This window comes from Dermochelys coriacea, chromosome 7 (genome assembly GCF_009764565.3).
Source record: "Dermochelys coriacea isolate rDerCor1 chromosome 7, rDerCor1.pri.v4, whole genome shotgun sequence".
NCBI lineage: Eukaryota > Metazoa > Chordata > Testudines > Dermochelyidae > Dermochelys > Dermochelys coriacea.
The window spans coordinates 55,231,792-55,249,287 of record NC_050074.1 but is presented as its reverse complement, the minus strand read 5'-3'; the positions used below and the strand labels follow the sequence as shown (position 1 = coordinate 55,249,287).

The 17,496-nt window shown below is 56.8% G+C and overlaps 1 protein-coding gene across 6 annotated transcripts in view; it reads left to right on the top strand.

The window, feature by feature from the left end:
* SEC31B (SEC31 homolog B, COPII coat complex component) overlaps positions 1–11,874 on the top strand; it is a 44,749-nt gene extending 32,875 nt beyond the window's left edge. For 4 of the 6 annotated variants that reach the window (XM_038409839.2, XM_038409841.2, XM_038409846.2 and 1 more), the window contains 8 exons: positions 239–427; positions 1,423–1,621; positions 2,026–2,328; positions 7,097–7,152; positions 8,456–8,602; positions 8,977–9,093; positions 9,837–9,908; positions 10,511–11,874. In XM_038409839.2, coding sequence (XP_038265767.1) covers positions 239–427; positions 1,423–1,621; positions 2,026–2,328; positions 7,097–7,152; positions 8,456–8,602; positions 8,977–9,093; positions 9,837–9,908; positions 10,511–10,690 — 1,263 coding nt within the window. In that variant the 3' untranslated portion in view covers positions 10,691–11,874. Of the gene's footprint in view, positions 1–238; positions 428–1,422; positions 1,622–2,025; positions 2,329–3,844; positions 3,942–7,096; positions 7,153–8,455; positions 8,603–8,976; positions 9,094–9,836; positions 9,909–10,510 lie in introns of all 6 variants that reach the window. The other 2 variants (XR_006283027.1, XM_043519912.1) reach the window with 2 other exon arrangements.
* The last annotated feature ends 5,622 nt before the right edge of the window (positions 11,875–17,496 follow it).

Here is a 17,496-nt window from a genome sequence, read left to right as displayed (position 1 = left end):
GGGGAGCCTTGGCATGGCTTCAGAGAGCTCTCCGACCGGAGATCAGGGTGGTGTCTTGGATCCTGAAGCTTGCAGCTTCTCGTTAGGCCCCCAGGATTGGTTATCAGGGCCTGCGTATTGATGAAGGCTTCGTGCCGCCGCTAGTGTATGGCACCTAGTGGCCTAAGGAGTTATTCATAACCCTAAGGAGCCTTCACCTGTGGCTCCCGAGGCACTTCATTAAGTCTCATTTTTTCAGTTCCTGATCCAGCAGCTCCGAGACCGTCTCTTCCATGCTCAAGGGGAGAGCATGGGTGATCAGCAGCCTCCTCCTTTCCCCTATGCTCGTGTGCCCGTCGGGCCAGTTAACCACCCATTGCCGGCAGCCAAGAGCAGCTCGGCTCCGGAAGCGTCAGCCCGAAGATCAAGTCCCCGGCATCCAGAGAAGGTAAGTCTCACAGCCTAGTGCCATGCCCAGGGCAGAGAAGCACTGGGGATAGAGAAGAAGACAGCTAAAGGAGGCTGATGGGATGGCAGCTGCCCTTAGGTAGCTTGGCGCAGCTGACTATAGGGCACCCCCAGCTCCAATGGTACGAACCGCGTTAGCTGAGGGCTCTTCCTAGTGCTCTTGGGCTGAAGAGAGTTTGGGGAAAGACTCGCCGCTTTTGGGGCACATAGGTAACCAATGAACAAGTCACTGGTCTCTACCGTGCACCCATCGTCCTCTTCCTCGTGGAGTGTGGCCTGCACAGAGGACATACCCAGCATGCAATGGTCCATCTGGATCCCATTAGTCCAGACCTCCTGACTGAGATGGCACGTTTCCTGCGGTGCCCTGTGGTCCTGCAGGCTGCACCTCTGTGTTGAAGATGTGGGGGTCTGCAGCTGGCTCCTTTGTGCTTTCAGTAGGATGGGTGCACCTGTCACGGACTGAAAATACTGCCTTCCACAGGAGCCAGGTCAAAGCAGGAGCCCAGCCTGAAGGAAGGGAATCAGCGTCCCCGTCCCTGGCTAAGAGGGTTACTCTGGTCACTTTCCCGGAGGATCGTAGGGCCCCGCCCATAGCTAAGGGGTTTACTCTGGTCTCTCTCCCAGGGGATCGTAGCCTGAAGGAAGGGGATCTAACAGAGAGCAAAGGATGAGTGTGTGGTGCCATTGCAGAGCTGGTCCTTCTGATGGGGAAAGAAAGCAGCCAAACCCTGCACTGGTGCAGCCAGCAGACCCGGCACTGGGAAAGTGGAGCCAAGCCAAGTGCCTGGTGCCCGATCAGGCTGAGCAGGGCAGCCGTTGTTGGAGTCTCCAGTGTGCCCTTTTTGGGCAGAGGAGGCTAGTGACTGGCCACTAGTCACAAGATAGCTGGGGCAGCGCCCATAGTGGCCGCAGCTCTTGTTCAAGCGGGACTGCCAGGTGGGGCTCACCACAGTGTCTGTGTTTTCATTACAGCCTGTGTACCAGCCATCCTTCGCCCCTCCAGTGTCAGTTCAGTCTTCAGTGCCTTCACTCTTCACACCTCAGCCAGTGCCCATGGCTCCTCCTCAGGCCAGCACTGCCCCCCGTACCAGTATGTACTCCAGAGCAGGAGGCCGGCCCCTTTACAGCCAGTATGCCTCCGGCTTAGCACCAGCTACGGTTCCAGGGCCAGGTGAGTATGTGCCAGAAGCGCAGCCTATAAAGCCATTGTGTCCATCAGGGCAGGGAGCGCCAGGTCATGGGCCCATGTCAGACTCTGCTCCATACATGCCATAGTGCTTGCAGCTTGGCTGGGGAGAAGGCTGCTCCGAGTTCCCATGCACTGCCAATCCCACGGACCTCACTGCAGCTTGGCCATGTGCTCCTGGCTCAGTCAGGAGCCCAGGGAGAGGCCTCTGGTAAGCTGCGGGGTGGGATGAGGCTTGGGGATGGGCATGTGGGAGAAGGCCGGGAATGTTTCTGAGGGCATAGCTTGGGAGAGGAGGATGCTTGCCAAAGCAGGAGGGAAGGCATGGGAAACACCCTCCTCCTGGTAGGAGAGGGGCTGCCAGCTGACGCTGTTCTCCTTGGTTTCAGCATTGTCCCAGCCTCCATCATTCAGCCTGCCAGGAGCCAGATTCACTGGACCAGCTGCCTTTCCCAATCAGCCTCCTATTTCAGGACAGCCTGGGCCCATTGCACCCCCTGGCATTCCACCACCGGGATCAACCTTCTTCCCTCCAGCCTCGGTCCCTGCACAGCGTCCTGCTGCAGCCTGTCCTCTCCCCATGGCGGGGCAGTCCCCTATGCTTTTCCCTTCAGCTCCTTTCAGCTGCCCCCCAGGTGTGGGCTATCCTCAGGGGGGCCCTGGAGCTCCTAGCATCCCTCCCCCTCCCACCGGTGAGTATAGTTTGGGTGTCTTCACCCATGCCCATCCCACATGGGATCTGGTAACGAGGATTTGTTGTACCAGGAAGCTGGCAGCTGGAGCTCCCTGAATGGGCTAAGAGAACTCGTGGCGTTAGGGCTGGGGTTGCTGAAGTGCTGAGACCCCCAGTTCTGGTGAAACACGGTTAAGAAAACAGACTCACTCAGGCTCCTCCGTTTCCATCCTGCTACCCACAACCTTGGGTGGAGCTGGCCCGGCACGGTCCCAGTGTGCGCTGGGGAAACCACTGCTTCAGTGGCAGCTGCATTTCCATGGGGACACTCCACACTTGTGCTCCGACCTTGGTGAGGGGTCATCACTCCACTGGCATCCCTGCTTAGCTAATCATGATGATGGGTGCCTTAGAAGTGCTGGGAGTGGTGGGTTCTCTCTCCAAGAAAGAGATCCTCGCTCACCTGGCTGTGGGATAAAATGGTTCCTTCTGCTGCACTCCAGCTTCCCCTCGCTCCCCGTTTCCAATGGGCTCTCCACTTGTTTCAGACTCTCCTGGGCCTTGAGGATTGTTCATGAGTTCTGGTGATGGAACCACAGGCACCAAGTTTTGTAGGCGCTGGTGGGTGCTCTCGCCCCAACTCCGCCCCTCCCTGCCCCTATTGGATCCCTCTCCAAATCCCCACGCCGGCTCTGCCTCCTCCCCCAAGTGTGCCGCTTTCCCTCTCCTCCCTCCCTCCCTCCCTCCCTCCCAGGCTTGCCGCGCATAACAGGTGTTTCGCGGCGCAAGCACTGGGAGGGAGGGGGGAGAAGCAGGACCCAGCGACACGCTCAGGGGAGTAGGTGCAGGTGAGCTGGGGCAGGGCGGGGCATGGAGAGGCTGGTGGGTGCAGAGCACCCACCAATTTTTCCCCGTGAGTGCTCCAGCCCCGGAGCACCCACGGAGTCGGCACCTATGGATGGAGCTGTTTCCCACCAGGTGGCTGGTTTGAATCCAGCCCAGCTGGGGAGTGATGTGAAGTCATTGCCACCTGCTGGCCCAGGAGAAACGAGCTGGTGGTCTTTGGCTGGTCCCTGGTTGACGGATGTTTGCATTGCCTGTGACACCATCACGTTGGGTTGCAGCCTCAGAGAAGAGACTGATGAATGAAGGTCATGGAGACCATCCTAGAGGTAGTCCCTGCGGGACATGACTGCAGCACGTTGGAGCCCAGGGGAAGGCTACAGTGTTTGTGCCTGGGCTGTATCTTGTGTTGAGCTAAAGCCAGGAGCGTGGCCTCCAAGAGCTGTCAATCCAGCACTGCTCCTCGGAACCAAATTCACTCTGCAGCCAAAGGAGGGGTTCCATGGATCCCCTAACCTGGCATCCAGCCTCAGCTGAAAGGGAAAAGTTCTAGGGTATGCGGCTAGATCCTTGCCCCCTTAGCTCAGGATGGACCAAACCATCTGAAATGGTCACTGGGTGCTGTTGGGATGTTACTGATGAACTAGAAGCTTGATGGTGACTCTGACTTCAAAACCTGCCTTGATTTTCAGGTGTCTTCCCCTGGCTAGATCCCCACCCAGATCCTGCAGGCAGTACGAAGAGCAGCCCCCTACCTCTGAGTGGGGGGAGGTGGTCCCACTGCTTCCAGTGAGATGATGAGATTGCATGTGCGCGTGCTCCCTCTCAGTGCGGCGTCTGCCTCGCATGCCTGGGCAGTTGTACCAGTGGCTTTGCAGGAACCTAGGTGTCAGCATTGCGGCTTGGCACTGGGAAGCCGCACCGTGAGGCCAGCTGGGAGTGCCTGGCGTGCATTTGAAGGAGGTGCAGATGTAATTAAGATGCTGCAGACCTAATGTGATTGAAGCCCAGGAATGTAAAGAGGGGCTCTTGGCCTCCAGCCCCTCTATGGCTTCCCACCCAGCCCTGGAGGGATTGGAGCATGACCCCTGCGTTGCTTTCATCTCCCCACCCTGGTGTCAGCTGGGCTGGGGAGCAGCTCCTTGTCTTCCTGCACAGCTGACCGCAGATACCACCCCTCATCTTCCTTCCAGCCCAGCACTATGCATGTCAGGCTCCCAGAGGCTCTTCCCAGGTGTGCTGGGGAAGCAGGTCTCTGCCATGGGTAGGGCTGTCAGGGAGGCATGGATGGGCTGGTTTCCCAGGGGAATTTGAAAGCCAGTTTAAAGCTGCTTGCCAGCTCCCCACCCTCCAGCAGCAGACAGGAGTGAGGACTGGGCTGGGGGCATAGGAGCCAACTTCTACTGGCACCATTGGGTGCTCGACCTCCCTGGCCCTGCCCTGACTCCACCCCCTCCCTGCCCCCACTCCAACCCCTTCCCCAAAATCTCTGCCCCCCTCCCTGCCCCTATTCTTACTCCTTTCTCAAATCGCCCCTGCGGCCCCCCCCTCCCGCACCGTCTCTTTCCCTGAACGCGCCATGTTCCCATCCCTCCCGGAGCTTGCTACAGCTGTTTGGCAGCGGCAAATGCTGGCAGGTAGGCTGAGGAGCGGGGATGTGGGGCACTCAGGGGAGAAGGTGAAGCGGGGTGGGGAGCTTGCCTGCCGGTGTGTGCAGAGCACCCACTAATCTTTCCCCGTGGGTGCGCCAGCCCTGGAGCACCCTGGAGCCAGTGCCTATGGCCGGGGGGCGATGGCAGGTCTAAGTCCCAGTCCCGTGCCTGTCACTGTTCCTGGGTACAATCTGCTGTGGAGCAGTCAGCCCCTGCTGCATTCTTGGGCATTGTTTTGCAACTCTTGCTGTAGGGAGGGGGTCTTGTCCAGTCATCCCTAGTGAGGGTAATGTTAGGTGAGGAGGAGGAGCCATCTGCACAGAGGGGGCTGCAGGCCCAGCATCCCTTGGGCCAGTCTCTGGAGCTTAGCAGTGGGAGGCTTTGCCTGCTTGGGCATTGGGCTCTTATGCAATGGCCAATACAGTATGTAGGGCAGAACTGCAGGATCAAAGGGTCCCCACTACTGTCCCTGCGACAGAGGCACAAACAGCCCTGGGGCTCTGCACAAATAGGAACACTGAGCTCGGCATCGGGCCGTTTGAGATCCACAGGCTGAAGGCCCCAGGATTTGGGCTGAGGATGAAGTGTGCGAGGTCTCGTATCTCAGGGCACAGATGGTTAGCTCCTGTTGGTGCTAATGGGGCTGGTGTGTACATGGATTGTGTACAAATAGGCATTCCAGAGAGCATGTTCCTGATTTCTGGGGTGGTGCCCCAGAGCCTCCCCCTCCCATTTTAGGGCCCAAAGACCCCAGTTGGATCATCCTGCCTGAGCTACTGCGTCACACTGGCGGTAGTGTTTCACCCAGCGATTCCTGCTGGCTAGGCTAGTGACGGGTGGCTTAACTAGATTTAGAGAGCGCCAGACTGTTGTTTGGAGAAATCTCCATTGCTCTCAGAGCTCCTCAGCAACAGGGAGAGGGCTGCAAGCCTGTTGGAGGGGGCCTGCTCATGGCAAAGGTGAATCCCTGGACCCCGTCCTGGGCAGGGTTAGTCTTCCCACGACCGCAGGAGACAAGGTGGTCAGGGTGCACCCAGAAGAGCCTGATGCGGTTACTCATCTGTTGAGTTTATGCCTGATGATGACTGTAAGTTGCCCAGAGTGAAGTAAAAGGCTTCTGGGTAAAGCAGAGTTCATGCAAGGGCTGGGAATCGGGTTGGTCTGAAGCCCTGGAGCAGTGCCAGAATGTGCTAGCCTCAAGTGTCCTTGTGGGCATGGCAGCATTTTAAGACACGGTCTCTTAGGAATCACCAGAGCTAGAAATAATTGCAGACTTAATTAAGCTACTGAGCCGAACTCCAAGAGTGATCCCTGAAACCCGACGGGAGGAATGGCTGCAGAAGTATTCTAATAATCATTCAGTGCACTAAGTACCTTTGCATCTTTCCCAAGTGATTAACAAGCCACCTCCTGTGAGCAGATAGGGATTGGGGTGATTTACTAAGCTGTCGTTTATTTCTAACTCCACTGACTCCTTCGATATTGTGCCTTAAAACGAGGCTGTACCCACACCAGCTCTTCTCTTAGTAGGAGGGCTATTTTGCTTGTAATGCTGAAGGGCTCCAGTCAAGGCTCTGGCCCCCTTCCGGATAGCTACTGTACAATCAATCACTAATCAAGAGAGACTGCCCCAGGAATGTACTACTGAGGTGAAACCTACATTGCGGGTGGGAATGGGTAATCTTTCCCAAGGGCTGGTCCCGAGCCTGCTATCGGAAAAGGAAAATCTCTTCCCCCACCTGCCTGCATTTCTGCCAGTGCTCTGGACTGCCCCTATGTGGTGGTCCTTTTGCTGTCACTGTCACCCACAGCATGGAGCTGTGTCCCCGGTACTGCACAGGCCATGTTCCGGTTTTGTGGGAAGCTTGGAACTTGACTCTGGACCTGGAAGCGCTTGAACACTGCACACATGTTGGTTCGGTCTCAGCGGTAGAAGTTGGCAGCCAGGGCAGAGATTTGGAAGCTGCGGACAGTTGAAGTGCTTTTCTTGCACCAGTGGCATGAGGCATAGCACGGAAACAATCCACAGCCCACGCATGTGCTCCAGTGCCTGAAGCCAGAATTAAGGGAATCCTCTAGGGGGAGCAGGAGATCTCAGACTGTGGCCTGTGGACCCAAAGTTGACCACAAAGCCTTTCCATGAAATGTTCTGCAACCCAAACAATGGGGGTTGAAAGGGGAGGTGGGTCTAGGCCCAGGCCCTTCCGCTTACAGAGCAGTAAGAGATTGAGCCCCACCACCTTGGAGTTCTCATCTAGTCTCATGCCTGTGTCTTGCTCTTCGTCCCCACAGGTCAGGAATCTTGGAACAATCCCTCTGCTCTCAGGGGAGGCCTTCAGAAAAAAAAGGTAAGACTTGGCCAAAGCATCTGCCTCACTGTACCTCCAGGGAGCGCAGAGTGAACGGATGGCCCCTCCCCAGGTCCCTGTGTCACTATCGCTGGCCCCACTTGGCAAATAGGGGAGCAGAGACAGAGTTGACTTGCTTGAGGTCATGCAGTGAATGACCCAGGTCTCCCAGCTGCCCGCATTGTTCCTTTGCCAGGGTGCCAGCTGTCTTCGCTTGGCTTCCCAGGATAAGTGTTTTGCAGTGTGCATTTCCCTACAATGGCACCTCAAACACCATCCTCTCTGCTGGCCCTCTCCCTGCTGTGAGTGCCGCTGTGCTACAGCACTTGGGTTGAAAGGTGGAGGCTGCTAGCGCGGTCTCCCGGCTCGATGGGAGCCGGGATCTTTTTCTGAGAACGGCGCTGTAGCTAAAACACAGATTTCAGACCAAAGCCCCTCCCTCTGTGGCAGTGAGAGAAACCAGGCTAGAAACCTGCTAGCACCGTGCTTGGCTATGCCCCGACACCACCCCTACAGCACCTCCTGTTGGAGTAACCTTGAGCTCCCAGTCACCAGTGCTTCCTGCGGGAGACCTTAAGCAGGAGTTGCTGTGAGCTCTCCCACAGCCAAGTGGCCCTTGCGGTGACTCCTTCAGTGGGATCTGTGAGCTGAGATCCCCCACAGCAAATGCTCCTACACCATTTCCATTGCTGCCTCCTGCTGGCTGGTGCAATAAGCAGCCCTCAGGCACACTTCCTCCCCCCACCCCTTTTGTGCTGAGCAGATGCTGGGGGCTTTCTGGCAGCTTGGCTGGGAACCTGTTTCAGGCTGTGCTCACTACAACAGGATTAGCCTCTCGTTAAAGCCATCTCCTTTTGATCTAGCCTGGTTGGAGCGAATCTGTCCTGACTCCCTGGCTTTCCGGGGGTGGGGTGAAGTGTTTGCAGGAGACGCTCCCCTCCCACCCCAGGTCCTGGGACTTTCCCTGATGCTTGGCGCTCTGTGCGGCTAATCTCAGTATTCATGATTCGTGCCGCGGCAGAGCCAAGTTGGCTTTCTGGGGAGCAGTGGTGCCTGCTGCGGCACGTCCATTTGATTGAATGATTTCAGAGAGCCCCAGGGGTTTCTCCCTGCAGCCCTGGTCACAGGCTGGGCATTGGGGGTATATTGTGTCCTCGTTTGGGATTGCTTTGCAGATTCCCAGGCTCTTGAGCTAGCAAAGATGATGAATTTAGCCTGGGAAAGTGCAGGCAACCCCCCGGTTCTCTGAAGTCGTTCAGTGGCAGCACTGAGTCCTCTCTTGCTGTTTTCTGTTCCCTGGTAGTTGTCAGAGAAGTTCACCCCTCCGGCTCCAATCACAGCTCCAGTAATGAGCCTCCCTACAGAGCCACGGGCCCTGCTGTCTCAGATTCCCAGATCCCAGGAACCTGGCCAGGCACCCCCGGGAGCACCCAAAGAAGGCAGCATGCAGGTAACCCAGGGGCATCACTCACACCCCAGACTCCTTGCAGGTGTGAGGAGCAAGCTGGCTTGTAAGAGCTTTATCATTTGGTGACACTGGGGCTTGGATCTGCCTCTTCCTCACCGTAGCATGGCCAGAACCCCAGGTACCGCTCCCTGAGCCTTGTAGGAAATGACCTCGTTCGGGCAGGGCAGGGGAGGAGGGAGTGAGCCATGCTGCGTAAGCAAGTCAAGAGGACCCCAGAGGGCTGCAGGCTGTAAGGGAACAAGCTGCAAGTGCAGCCATGTGTTCCCCACAGTGGCAGGGGAGTGAGCTGTGGGGCGTGGAGTTCACCTGCCCTGGGCTCAGCACGCTGCCATTGGCTGCTGTTCATTTGGTGTCAGTTTCCCCAGCTGCCCACAGAGAGAATCGAGAGGAAGGAGCTGCCCCCAGAGCACCAGGGACTGAAAACCACCTTCGAAGGGCTGATGCAGCGCTGCAGTGCCGTCACCACCGATCCCGTGAGTCACCTTTGCAGCTGCTTTTCCTCCCAGGTTGATCTCGTAGCTAAAGCACAGAGCCAGGACTGGGGTCTTGTCCCAGCTCAGCCACTGACTTCTCTCCCTGCCTCACCCCATCCACTGGTGCTGCTTCTCTTACCAGGGGATTTTCTCTTCCTCTTCCCTCCCGCCTATCCCCCCATGCTCTACAGTCTTTCTGTGCCCTTCTTCTTTCTGCAGAGTGGATACTTCCACCCCTACTGAGCCTCTGCCACACAGCCCCTTCCCAGGGGCTTGTCTTTCTCCCCACAAGTCTCTAGAAGGGATGGGGATGGGCAGGGGGAGAAATGAGGCCAGGGTAGGATATTGCTGGGAGCAGTCGGGCAGAAGCTGCCTCTGTCCAGCCTTGCCGTCAGGCCCGCCAGACTGTTTCTCGAGCAGCTGCTGTGTCCTGCGTGCTGTGGAACAGGGTGGTCGCTCGGGGCTTGCAGTGTGGTGGTCTGGGCTGCATCTCTGGAGAGGGTGGAATGGGCGAGGGTCATCGCAGGCACAGCATTGTTGGCAGGTGCAATGGGGAGATGTTTCCCATGGGGCACAGCTAGGGGGTGCTGTGGCAGTGCTTGTTACGGTCCATGCCAGGACTGTTTCAAGCTGAGCCAGAGGTACAGCTGTTTGCAGAGCAGCCTGGGAGGAGGTGGGAGCAGACGTGGCATGGGAGGTTCACCCCCTGCAGAGCCCATGGTGAGGATTTCTCTTCACTTCAGAAAACCAAAAGGAAACTGGAGGATGCAGCGCAGCGGCTGGAGTGCTTGTATGAGAAGCTCCGGGAGCAGGCCGTAAGTGTGCAAACCCCTCGGCTGGCTCCAGCGCCCTCCTGTGTGCCCATCCTTGGCCCCCTTTGCAAAGAGCTGTGCTCTCTGTGTGGCCCTCTAGAGATCAGTGACCTTTAACTCCTTCACCCCATCCCTGAAACCAGCTGAGCTCCCCTTCTTCCTCAATGCCCCCACAGCGGTGCCAACTATGGCCAGCGTGGGGTGCACGAGCCCTGTGTGGCTGGGGTGCGGTGCAACGTGCTGCTGTTACAGCATCAGGAGAGACTCTTCGTGTGTGTGTGTCAGACATCCACTGACCAGTCAGAGGCCACTGGCCTCTCTCCTCCACTTGGGCAGGAAGCAAACTCCCTGACAGGTGACTCAGCAGGGTCTTGGCTTTAGGCTGGGACTGGGTAGCTTGATCCACCAGAGAGGAGCAGGGAGAAGGTCCCAAGAGTCGTGGTGAGGCTGAGGGGTGGGGATGGCCCTTCAGGCCCCGTCACTGAGCAATGCCTACCCCAGCTGTAGGTGCCCATCTGGTGCGTGGCTGGAGGCGGGTCAGACAGCTGGTGTGGGGGGGCTTATGGTAGAGCGTGAAGCTGAGGCGGCTGTGCTCCTTCCCGCAGCTCTCCCCTCACGTCCTGATGGGGCTGCATGAGATCGCTCGCTGCATGGAGGCCCGCAGCTACCAGCAGGGCCTGCTGGTCCACACCCAGGTGGTGGGTAGCAGCAGCTTCAGTGAGGTGTCTGGCTTCATGCCCATCTTGAAAGTCCTCATGACCATCGCCAGCAAGCTGAACGTCTAGCGCTTGGTGTGGAGGCGGGGGCACCGTCGCCGTGGAGACCGAGCAGGATGGCCAATCCGAGCGCTGCGCTGCAGGCTCTTTCCAGCTCCCGAGCAGCGTTTGGGAGCCAGGCCAGCCCCGTCCCCCTGTAGAGACCCCATCGGGGACTGACTCTTTCCTTCCCATGGCTTGTCAGTGTTTGTATGGCCAGCCAGGTCGCACTGAGATCCTCCTAGAGCAGCTGTGTGTCTGCTCCACTCCTGGCCCCATACACAGATGAGAGGAGACTCGGCCGTTTTCAAACTGAGGCTGGCCCCCTTGGCCCTCTCCATGCCCCCTCGACCTCTAGGCCAATGGTTCAGCAGGGGCGCGTACTGGCCTCTGCTCTTCAACTGCCTTTTCCTCAGCACCTTGCACCTGGCTGCCTTTTCTTACCCTCTCCCACTGTGCCCCTTGAGCACCTCTCCCCACACCTGACCTCTTCCATGTCCTGCCCTGGTACTCTCTGGCTCTCCTGCTCCTCGTGGGGAGCGCCGGGTGGCTCTCTGGGCTCCCTCGCAGCATGCAGTGTTTGTTCGGAAAGCTACACTGACTGGCCCCCAGCCTCACTTGAGCACCTATCCTGCTGCCAGCCAGTATTGTGTGAAAGCCCCTAGGCTGGGATTTCACAGCTGGCTAGGGGATTTTGACACGTGGGAGATGTGCTAATCCCCTAGCCAGCTCTGAACACTTTACCCTAGATGGGGAGGGCCCCAAAGCTGGAGGCACAGTGGGTCCCTCCCAGCCAAGTCTGGGACACATCCCCTTTCATCCTGCAAGGCCCATTGGCACAGCAAAGGGAGAGCCCTTGCTGCAAGGAATGGTGCTGTCTGAGCCGGAGGCTGTGCTGAGCCCTGGCTTGGCATTTGGCTAGCGTTGGCTCTAGTGGACCCGAGCGGTGATGGGGCCATGGGGTTGGTACTTGGGGGCAGAGGGTATTTCAGGGCACACGTAGCTCTCTGCTGGTGAAGCCCTCCCCTTGCCCTGTGACGTTCCATGCTGCCTGACACCCCTGCTATCCAGTGCAGGGGCAGCCTCTCCCTCCCACCAGTTGGATCGGGAACACCCCCTGCTGAATCAGGGTGCTTTGCCAGGACCCTCGGGGGATGCGTCTCTCCCTCGCTCTGTCAGCACAAAGTGCCTCAATAAAGCTGCTTTTTGTGAAATTGGCATCTCATTCCTTGGCTCTGGGGCCGTCGTCATGCCATCCCCCCCATCCCGTGTCCACCCCCCTCATCCCCCACTTATGAAGAGAGATCCCTTTGGGGAAGCTGCCATTCTCAACAGGGCTTGGGGGTCATCTCTGCCTTCAGGGGCGAAGGGCAGAGCCTGGCTCTGCAGCTGGCTGTTGGTTTGGGGCACTGCTGCAAACTGGATGCTTCTCCTGAGGATTTGTGCTTCAGCGTTTTCTCAGGCATGCTGGGAGCCCAGGCTGCCTTGGTTACAAACCACTTAGGGCTGTAGCACAGAGACAACATTTGTCCCCTGAGTGCTCTCATCCAGTATTAAACCATCTGTCCTCACCAGGCTGGGGGGCATGGGCTGGTTTGGGGCAGAGAGTGATCTTTGGGGTTTTGCACTAGTGAGCACCACCAGGTATATTACTGTGCAAGCTTTGAGCTTGTGTATGAGATCCTCGGCATTGCTTCACGGTTGTCGGTGGGGCTGCACCAGATCACACCAGCTGAGGATCTGGCCCCTTGTCTCCACTGCAGTAGGCTCAAGCTCAAGTTTCTGCTCCCAATCAGGCAGAGTGGGGTTTTGACCCTGCTCCCGTGTCCCAGAGGGGAGGGCTTATGGGCAGAAGGATGCTGGTGCAGGATGTTTCATGCTGTAAAATAACTTCCCCCATTCAATGGATTCCCCACTAACACCAGTCTCTCATCTTACAGCCCTGCTTTAGTTTCCCTCAGTATTTTGAGTTTGAGTTATGGTAGCAAACTGGCTTCTTCCTGGGAGGTACTAAGCCCTCGAACCAAAGCTTGGCTGTACTATGCGCTGGGTGAGACTCACCAGCTGGCTCTCCTACTTCCACCTACCTGCAGAATCATACGGCTGGCCTGCAGGCAGCAGAACCATCTGTGTCCCCCTGACCACTTTAGCTGAGTCTCCTATTTCGGGAACTAGATTTGGCATATTGATCCTGAGTGGCAGAGCCATGGGTGCTCAACTTCAGCCCTGGGTCTTTTACTAGAGAGAGAGAGAGTGAGCGTGTGTGTGTGTGTGTGTGTGTGTGTGCGCACGCGCATGTGGACGGCTGAGACTATTCTTACTGCAAAACTGGTTTTTGCTCTTCACGTTCACTTTGTATGTGGGTTTCACAGAATTGCAAGGCACTGAACCAATTCAGGCACCTCAGGCTGGCTGGCACAAGGGCTGTGGATTCCGGTGCTGTTGGGCCCTAACCAAAGCTGAAAGGAGCAGTTGGTGGAGAAAGGGAGGGAATAGTTTGCAATCTGCATTTCCATTTTACTGGGCTTTTTTAATGCTGTTTGGGGGCTGATGTAACCCACGCTCTCATCCTGCTAACAACAGAGAAAAGCACTGTACCGTGGGTAAGGCAGTGGACTGGCGCTAGGTTCCATGCCTGACTGTCACAGAGGCTGTGTGTGACCCTGGCAAGTCATTTAAGCCCATGTGTCTCTGATTCCCCATCCCTAAAAGAGCCAGAATAAGCCTTTCTTTCTCCCAGCCTTTGGCTGGCTCAGCCAGTGAGCCTGGACACTCTTTGGAGCAGGCCCCCTCTCCCATTGTGTGTGTGTGTGTGTGTGTGTGTGTGTGTGTGTGTGTGTGTGAGAAAACCAGAACGAGAGGGGGCCATATCTCGGTGCTTCTTGCTCTTACTTTCATGCAAATAATAATTCAGCTCCCAACTTGGCTCCCCCAGGTATTAAACAATCCAGAGGAAAAGTGAGCACAAAGGCCTGAACTACACATACTGGATCCTGGGACCTGCCCAGCTGTGAAAAGTGATGGCCAGGCCTGTCCAGCTGTCCCCTGGAGCTAGCATGGGGTATTCCCTCCAGGCCCCTTCTTAAGGCTCTCTGAGCAGTCTGACAATGGGGCTACAGCAATGGTCTTCCCTGGAGAAGCTCTTCCATAGCCCAGCACTCATGTTGTCAGTGATTCTCCCAATATTAAGCTTAATTTTTCCCTTCTTCCCATGGCTCCTAGAGTAAAGGCCAAGTCTCCCACGAACTAACCCCCTCTCTCCAAGCGTTTGCAGGCTGGTCACAGCACTTAGTGCCTTTCCTTCTAAGTCAGGGTAGCCATGTTTGTGCTAATAATGTAATACCTGGCTCTTTCCAGGTGGAGAGCTCAAGGCATTTTCATCATTATCTCTGTTTACAGATGGGGAAAGTGAGGCAAAGTGACTTGCCCAAGGTCACCCAGCAGGCGAGTAATAGAACCCGGGTTTTTTGGAGTCAAAGTCTAGTGTTCTAGCCCCTGGGCCACACTGCCTCTACTAAACTGTTTTCATTATGGTCTTCCCCCTGGCCTGGTGTTGGCTGATGGTGTAGTGAGGGCCAAGGGTTTAAAGCTGCCTGGCTGCACGTCTCCACCCGTGGGTGCCCAAAGAGTAGGGGGCCGCATGTGAGCCCCGAAGGCCCAGAACGTGCTAATCCCACTGTAGATCACATCATGTCTGCAGGCGAGGGTTGTGTGTGTGTGCACGGTGGAGGCGAGATTGTTAGGCAGTATTTGTTTGTAAAGCCACTTGCTCGCAGGATAATACTTGCACTAACTTCTATTGAAGGAGCAGTGTGAGTCCTTGCAAAGTCCTTTCCCAAAGTGTCTTTGAAGCCAAGAACCCATTGAAAGGAAGAAAGGCCTGGAGAGGGGATTAGTTTGTTCAGCAGCTGTGAATTTCAGTGGGAGGCTGATGAACTCCAAAGTCTTTGTTTAAATTTTTTGTAAGCAGCTCGGCTGGAGTGAGAGACCCACACAGAGGCCGCGGCCTAAGACAAGAAGGAATCCGAGCGGCGGGGAGTTGAAAACGCCCCACAAGGACTTTTCCCAAACACTTTCGGAAAAGGTGTTGTGTGGAGAACGGCGGGGATTAGCATGTGAAATGGGGTTTCCATTGACTCCGGGCAAGGGAGGGGAAAGGGGCTGGCTTGGGGAGTTATTAGCATTTGGTTCCCGTCTGTGCCTGCCCGTTAAGAGGTTGGGCCTGGAAGGCAGCTGTTTGTGTGTCATCTGGGCAGAGGTGACCACCTGGGAAGCCGAATGTAAATATTTCTCCTCGAAGGAATGCACCTTCATTAAAACGCAATGAATACGGGGAAGCATCCAATACTGCAGCACAATGGCCTGCTGCCTTTGCCACTGGGGCTTCTTGTGCCCGACTCGCCCCAGGCCTGCTGCGTGGGTCAGTGCCCTGTGCAGCTGCTGGGCTGGCGTTTCGTTCCACAGAAAGGGGCAGGCGGAGGGGGCTGGACCCCCCGGCTGTGGCGCTCCCAGCAGGCCGCCTGCTTGGCCTTGGTGGGGAGGGGGAGATGGGGCTGCCCCTCGCCAACAGGTGTCACTATGCTGAATGGCAGTTGCTGGGGAAGGCCAGAGCCTGGAGGCACCAATTGTGTGGGGAATAATACGGCCAGTGAAAGAGGGGTCCGGTTCCCTGCGGACTTGGCCTTGGTGCATTCCAAGGCAAGCGGGGAGGGGGGCGCGTAGCAGCTCTCGCGGCTCCCCGTTCTCCCCTTGCTGGCGGAGCCACAGAGGAAATGCAGAGAGAGAGTTCCGGCCAGGAGGGGGGAAAGCAGCCCTCTGGGGCTTGCCGACCCTCGGGCTAGTCCTGAACCCTCCAGCTCCTTCGGGTGCACCTACACAGCACGCAACAGCAAGCCTCCGGCCCCAGACTCGGGCTTGTGGGGCTTGGACTCCTGCGCTAAATCTTGCAGTGTAGATGCTCAGGCCCTGACCCCCACCCTTCCCCAGGCCTGAGAGCCTGAGCTGTGAGGTCGGCACAGCATGGCAGCCCGAGTCCATCGCCCCAGGCTCGGGGCCTCGCTGCCGCGGGCTGTGTGGCCATTCCCACAGGGGCCGGGAGAGCTCACCTGCTAAGGAGAGTGGGGTGGGAGCAGGGGCTGCTAATACAGAGCAATGACACTATGGCAAAGCGGGCAGGGGCCCTGTGTATAAACAGGGCTGGGAAGGAGGTAGAAATATATTGGTGGTGCTGGGAGGAATCCAGGGCGTTGTCTAAGGCTTTGGAATGGGAAATGCACAGGCCCTGGTGCTCAGCTGGTGGCAGTGACCAGGGTTCATTGAGGTGACACCAGCTCTGGAGATGTTGAGTGTCCACTGACACCAAGTGACATCGGTGTCCACTGACACTAGCTCAGGAGCTGGCCCAAGGCATTTATTCTGTGAGCTAACACCCCGGTGGGGGGTGGGGAGGACTGTGGTGAGGAGGGCTGGAGAGGCCCAAGTCAGAAGGGCCCACTGTGACCTTCTAGTCCAGCCTCCTGTATAACGCTGGCCATAAATGGAGGCGCGGGGAGGTTGCTTTGTCACACAGGGAGTCTGGGGCAGAGCCAGGAACTGGACCTGCTTTCCTGGGTTTGCTGGCCAGGCTTCCAGTCCAGCCAGGGCCTACACCAGTGACCACCCTTGTCAGACTAACAGGCTAACACGGCTGGTAATCTGAAACCCACCCTTGTCTTGTGACTCTTGGCTAGCAGAGACCTGGGGTGGATTTGAACCAATTACTGGATATTGAGGGTTACCACCTAGCTGGTATTTGACCAGCCTGGCTGGTTTTTTTTTTATGGATTTGCCAGTGTCCAGAAAAATAATTTAATCTGCCGGGGGGGATGGGGGTGTTACATGGATTTAAAGATTTGCATTATTACCACAATGCAGGGGGGGTAGCTAATGGTAAAAGTGTCTGTGTCCAGATAAAGATGCTGCCATTTTCCCACTGCCACCGTTTAAGTGATAACAGATCAAAACCGTTGAACATACAGCAGCTGGCTGCCTACCAACATGCGAGTGCACCGCACGTGTGAAAGAGAGGGTTTGAGTCACGCAAGAGTGAAGAGACGTGCAATGTTATCAATCTTATCTATGTGTGTTCTCTGGCTAGACAGTATGTAGATAGCAATTGATTTTTCATAAAGGAAGATGATATCTGTCTAGACACTATCAGTGGCTGTTGAAGGTGGGGTTGCGGAGTTGCCTTGTGGCTGGGGGGTGGGGTTGTGGTGGGCTTGCCTTGGTGGGAGAGGGGAGTGCCAGGTTTTTTGCTTTTCAAAGATGGTAACCCTAGGCACTGACCATCTGTATGCCCCAGTCCCAGCCATTTGGATACCGTGGTGAGGAGTATGCTATATATCTGAAGATTAGGTCAGCCTTTGCGTGGGAGGGGCCCTGCACGGTACTGGAGGGGAGTACATGGAGGTGTTTGCCCCCTCTGTGAACGGGGCCATCTGATGGAGAGAAAGCAGCTTCCTGGGGTCCTGCCTGCTTGCAGTGTGTAGGAGAGAGACAGGAAGGGACTTTGCAGCCCCCAGCTCCCATGGCTCAGAGACACTCTTGCTTCCTTGCATATTGGGCCTAAGCCCAAGGTCTTGCCACCGTGTGCTCATTGCTGCAGGGTGCTATAGGCCAGGAAGAGTGTTCCCTCTGGCTGCCTGAGAAATTATATTCTCTAGTTCCCTCCCCAGGACAATGCCTCGTGGGGCTGCTGTCGCGAGGTGGTTGCATTTGTGATGGCCGAGCGCTGCCCACGGCTAGTCTAGAACATCCTGGGGCCCCTCCCACTGAGAGGAGGCGCCTAACAGTGA